The 6172-nt window shown below is 41.4% G+C and overlaps 1 protein-coding gene across 1 annotated transcript; it reads right to left on the bottom strand.

The window, feature by feature from the left end:
* Positions 1-2352: 2352 nt before the first annotated feature.
* Positions 2353-3689, bottom strand: GPR151 (G protein-coupled receptor 151). The gene has a single exon (XM_012658277.1). It carries the CDS (start codon positions 3622-3624, stop codon positions 2353-2355), a length of 1272 nt encoding a protein of 423 aa, XP_012513731.1. The 5' UTR covers positions 3625-3689.
* Positions 3690-6172: the final 2483 nt, after the last annotated feature.

The following is a 6172-nucleotide window of genomic DNA, read 5'->3' as shown; positions in this document are numbered from 1 at the left end:
ACAGATACACATTCACATCCATGTTTCTTAGTTCTTAGCTCTTTCATCTATTAAGTGCAGAGAAATACGTGAACTCTGTATAGAGGAACCAGGTATTGGTGAGATAAACAGGATGTCTTTTGTTTTCTTTTTTCTCTTTTTTGAAGTTCATTTTTATAAATTCTTTGAGTGAGTTTTGAGTTTTATGAGTAGTGAAATTGAAGTGCTTGCCAAAAGGAAGACAGCTATTAAGAAGTATGGCTCAAAGTTACAGTTTCTAGAATGCCTTATTTTGTTACTTTGAATTCCATGTAGTATTGTTTGCCCACTGACTACATTCTGTTTCTCACAGTAGAGAAGTGAAAAGAAAATGGTTTGGCGATATCTATTATAATTTTATACTTTTGTCTTACACTATTGGGTTTGTTGACGTAAGGTGCAAATCAAAGTTTTCTAGGCAGATTTTTAAAGAGAGAAAGTCAAGACTTTATATCAGGTTCTTAATGAAAGGTTCACTGTAATTACACGTTGTTCTAGTGTCTGTATCTTGATTTGGTGCTTATCAGCAAACTCTGAAAATCAGGTTACCCTGAGACCTGTGCCAGTGATAAAGTCAGACATCTCCATAAAGTCCCATTGTTCCAAATGATGATTTTGAAATGATAATTGAAGACAAAGACAGCCTTAAGCCTATCTGAGGTAAAACATAATTGTTTTTATTTCTTTGTAAGTTAAAAGTGTCAAACACTGGAAACCTACATCCTACATTTACTGTATATAATGAACATAAAAATCTTTAATTCACATACTCACAATTTTAATGGTAATCCCTTGTATATCACAAAGCAATATTTTGGATCTTGGGTTAAATTGTACTTTATTTGAACTCATGGGCTTCAAATAATATTTGCAATGAACAAAGTAAAAAGAAAACAGCCCTGCCTATATGTTGAAAAGCAAACTGTGGCTGTTTGTAAAAAAAAAAAAAAAAAATCCCCAAAGTCACAGACTGAACATAAAAAAATAGTTTTTTTCATAGCATATTTTTTATATTTCAGATTCTCCATTGCTTGCCCTAAAGGCATTTTTATTCTGAGGGAACCCCTCAGTGAAAATACCACAGAGTTCCATTATGAAGTAATCAAGAATCATAGATAAATGTCCTTACGTTTAAAAGGGAAAGAAATGTATCATCATTATGTTTTATTGGGTATGCTTTACCTTGCTGTAAAATGAAATAGTTACTGCCTGTTATTCAAATTTTACCATATGGTTGGGAACACAAAATTTTAATTTTATTGCTTTTCTTTCTGCATCGCCCTTATTTTTTATTCTTAGCCAAACTCTTCCTTTTGTCTGTTGAATTTTCTCTTTTTGATAATAATCTTTTTCTTATGTATTTTAAAAGCAGGGTTCCAGTTCAATGTAATGGGTAAGTTTAATACTGTTTAACAAGTAAAATCACAATCTCCATCCCCTCTTTATGTTTGAGGCTTGCCTTTAATCAGTAACCATAACTTATAGTTTATCTTGGGAGAAAGGAGATATTGGGAGAAAAAAATTTCTGTTTGTAAAAGAACAACTATTTCCTGGATTTTGGAAGAGAAGGAAGGGCAGTTTTTAAGTTCTTTTTTTCCTTATCAGAATATAGAATGTCCTGGGTAGGCTGCTAAAATTCTCAAACTGAAGACTCATTCAGGTGGTTTTTAAAAGATCACTGAAGCAGACTTCAGTATAAGCCAAAGTTTGAATTTAAGCTTAACCAAAAATAGCTGTGGTTTGAAATTAACCCAAAATTGGAATAAAGTCATGTTTCTTATTATGTAAACTTCGGTCATAGAAATTCTGATACGGATTTTCAGTAAGTAAATTAATATTAAGGAAATTAAGATAAGTCATTAAAATTTACTCATTAATATGTTAAAGGATAATTTGGTAGGTGAAGTTAGGACCTGCAGGTTCCGGGAGAAACCAAAGGCAAAGGGGCTCAGGCTTTGACAGAGATAAGCTCTACTCCAGGCTCTGGCCAGGGCAGTACAAGGCTGGTCCTAAGGGGTCCCTAATAAAACAGCCATTGTAAACAAGCGACAACATAGCTGGGCTCTCTAATCCCTTTGACAGCAACATCTTTATACGGCACTTAAAATGAATTCTTGCGACAGTCAGGTTATAACTCTGAAACATAATTATTACTCCCAACATGGTGTTTCACTTACCAAATTGCACATTTTCAAAATGTAAAATATGAAGCATTTCTGTAATTCCTAGCAGTAGTAATTGTATCATATTTGATATGGTAAAGTCAGCAATATTGATAATGAGCAGTACAAGTAAATACAGTAATCACAATCTGTTTTGCTTCGAAACATGAATCTATTTATCACCACCCCCTGTTACTTGATCTTCATGTTCCCAGGGGATAGGGTCATTGTCCTGTACAGAAGGGACTGTGTCCCTCTCATGCCAAAACTGCTCTACGTCAGGGAGGATGGGAATCTCCACCGTTTCAGTTTTCCCTTTGCCGGAGGAGGGAAAGCCGTGTTTCTCTTTCTCTGGTGTGGATGTTGGGGACTCTGGAGATGGAACCTTGTCAGGAAGGACCTCTGAGTTACCGGCTGGTGTTTCTTGAGACTCTGTGACAGTTACAGGTTTTTTGGTTATCATCCATTTCCATAAGCCTTTCAAGCCTTCTTTGAACTCCTCTGACATCACGAGAAAAATGAAGGGATTTGCTGAAGAGATGGAAAACATTAGGACTTGGGACAGGGCTATGAAACCCTGTGGTGGGGCCGGGCGCCCAGCCTTCAGATGCCATACCCACAGCCACGCTACCCATTCAGGGAGCCACAGAAGAGCAGAGGTGGCGGCAATGCTCAGCAGCATCACTGTGAGTTGCTTTGAGCGTATCTGGTTTCTCAGATTTTGAGTCTTAGTTCCTCGTTTTTTACATTGGCCATAAGCTCTCCAGAAATAAAAGCTGGCAAAGAGCAATGGAAGGCAAAATGCCAGGAGAGGGTAGAGCTTACCAAACAGTGACATGAACTCTTCAGCCACAGCTGGTACATCCATGAGGCACATTTCCACACCCGCATGATGCCTGGTGGTGCTAAAGAGCCATTCCGGCAGAGGTAACAGGCTAGCCGCAGCCCAGATGGCCGCCAGCACTGACCAGATGGTGCAGTTCTGGATACTTACTTGCTTGGCTGGGTCACTCGCATACATGAAGCATACTTTGGCCACCACAACGATTGTCAGGCTCTTTGCTGCCATGCATGTGTGGATGAACCAGTCAGAGGACTTGCAGACAAACCAGCCTAGATCCCAAACACCTTTGGAGTATGCTGTAGCTCGGACAGGTGCAGAAAACAGCAAGAGGGAGAGATCAGCCAGGCTGAGATTCAGAATCAGGGAGTGGATCATGGATGGCTTTCCTTTCCAAGCACTATGAAGCAGGATGCCAATCACACACAGGTTTCCCATGAAGCCCACCAGACAGACAGCCACCAAGAGAGCTGGAACGATGGTTCTCCAGTCTTGGGAATCAGAGGGCAGGTACCCTCCAGCAAAGTGGAGGTGAGCGAAGGACAAGTTCATGGTGCTGGAGTTAGAGTCTGCAAAGGCAGCTGCCAGCATCACCGTTTCCATCCAGTTCCTCCTTACGGAAGTTAGCTTCTTACTGAGGTTTGTCTTTCTGCCTTGGCTCTTTTGCACAGGAAATAAATACTGTCCTCAGTGTCAAATGACACCTCTGGACCCTCCCCCTGCTAATTTCCTGAGAGCAGAATGTGGAGGAAGGTTGACTGCTAAGCTCCTCGCCACATACTGCACTGAATGACAGGCAGCGGGGTGCACGGCTGCTGCTCATTAGCAAGTCTAATGCCAAATTGTCAGCCCTGTGGAGTCATAAGAATATACTCATAAATGATGAATGAAGAGAACATACACGCAAGGGGGGTATGTTTCTGCGGGGTTGCTAGAGCCAGTCAAGGCAATTATTTTCAACCAGCTGTTTCTAAAATCTTGACTGCAGCCTGTAATTCAGTAAACACTACATCTGAACCAAATCTTTTAAAGTTAAGCACACATGGGAATCACCTGGATGGCCTGATGCGGGAGGTCTGGAGTAGGGCCCAAGAACTTGCATCTCTAACAAGATCTGGGGAGACCACACTTTGATAACTACTGTTTCAAACTGAGCCAATGCTGCTTCCGCCCACCCCCTTTGCAGAGATGAGGTTCCTCTTCCCCAACTCTCACCACCACCTCAGCCCCATCAATAGCTGGCTGGGATCAAACAGCTGGATAATGAAAACAAGTTGGAAAGAAGTCCTACTAAAAAATCGAATTATGTATGACTCTAAGTTTATTGTGAATTTTTAGAGGTAATTTTGGAGCTCAGAACTGCTTTCCATACTAATAAGACTTTTCAACAAGTGATGGTGACGAAGGCAACCAAATGATAAATGAAGCTTCTTTTCAGAGAGCATCCCTAGAGGATTTACTGAGACTAGAAGTAAAAGAAAGAAATCGTAGGTGGAAGGCATTTAAGGGATTTTTAAGGAAAATAATATTTTAAAGCTGGGAAAAGAAATATTTCTCAGATGAAATGATTTTAGGACCAGTCTTGAAATTTTACAACAGGCAGTGGATACTCAGGCAATGGATGGCAGGTGTGCAGATGCGTGAAGGAGTCACACCTGGCCCAAACCAGGAGTTGTGGGTGGCGTGGGGTCAGGCAGAGGCTCCCTGGAAGCCATGATCTTTAAGCTGAGACTTCAGTCATGTGCCTACTTACTCGTCTCTGCCAGAGACGTTTTGGAGCTTATCATTGCGTGTATTCAGCACTCCTGTATTAAGCCCACCAGAAAACGGCAGTTTCTTATCACCGAAGTTTGCGTTGTTTATTTCAGGTCATTGAGAATTAACCTCTTCTACCTGTTGCAGGTGGGAGTGGAATGGGCTGGGCTTTCGACCAGCTGCAGTTTATAGCGAGGGCTTGGGGAGCATGCTCAGCTCCATCCTGTGTGGGCACTGCGCAAGGTAGCCCTCAGTTTTTGTAGTTCTTCACCGTTGCTTCACCCCCTAACCCCAATAAGGCCGTAAAATACGGTTAGTGTTCATTTCTTTGCTGACCGAGGCTTCCTTTCTTTAGTCCCCTGGTTGTGCTCCTTTTTGGACTACAGTTATCTTGTTTTTGTGGAGTATCTTTTGCTGTGGGGCCTTCTTGAGTGGCATGCCCATGGTTTAGTGTCTGGTATCCCGGAGCGTTGTTCCAGGCTACAGGTGCGAGCTGAGCGATGATCCATCTCTAAGGTAAGTGTGTGCGTAGGTACGGCTCGGTCTGAGTGGCCACTCTTACAAGAGACCCCCCTCCTGCTTTTGCTGTTGGTTAGGTAGCTCTTAAGTCACACTGTAGGGAAAATGATGAAAGAAGATTGATTGTGCTGTTTGTTACAAGGTGGTCATCAAGTCTGGAAACGTATATTATTTTATCACATTATTTAATCAGTAAGCCATTTATCATCTGTTTGGTTATGGTTCCAGACTTGGTAGCCACCTTGCACATTCTAAATTCCACAGAACCGGGTCTGTAAGAGCCAGGTACTAAGAGTTAGGAGATCTGAACCCTGTTTCTGAAAAATGAGACTGTTAGATCAGAAAGGGGCCCTTTTGGATTGTCTGCGTCCAACCTTTATTTTCCAAATGTGAAGACAGATGCTCTGAATGTGTGAGTCACTTGTCCTAGGTCAGCAAGGCGTGAGCTGGTGTCCAGGAATCTCAGCTGCCAGGTGGATGTGTTTTCCTCTTCACCCTGTATTTTTTTTCTGCCAGAGTTTTTTTTTTTTTGCCTTTGTTAATATTAATAACTGCTCATTTTGACTTTATGGAGGATAAAATTTGGACAGAGATGTGATGGCTCTTTGGTCACAAGGATGGTAAGAACATAGGGAGGTGACTGTATTGTGCCAACTTATGTAGAACTTTAAACTTCCTTTCCTTGAAAAAAATCCTTCATAGTCCTATGTAGATAATAATTGCAGCTATGATTTTTGTTATCATGTAATGAGGGGCCGCAGTCAACCAAAAAGACCCTAGGGAGAACTGTCTTGGGGACTGATTTCTCCACCATGAAGATGACATGGGTCGCTATTTTGTAGGTGCACATTGTCCTGAAAGAACAGAGCCTTTCAGC

The sequence above is a fragment of the Propithecus coquereli genome, unplaced genomic scaffold (genome assembly GCF_000956105.1).
Source record: "Propithecus coquereli isolate 6110/MARCELLA unplaced genomic scaffold, Pcoq_1.0 Scaffold58, whole genome shotgun sequence".
NCBI lineage: Eukaryota > Metazoa > Chordata > Mammalia > Primates > Indriidae > Propithecus > Propithecus coquereli.
This window is presented reverse-complemented; position numbering and strand designations above follow the sequence as displayed.

What these genes read in the sequence shown, in the direction of transcription:
- GPR151 (XM_012658277.1), bottom strand. Translation starts at nt 3,624, where the DNA reads ATGGAAACGGTGATGCTGGCAGCTGCCTTTGCAGACTCTAACTCCAGC.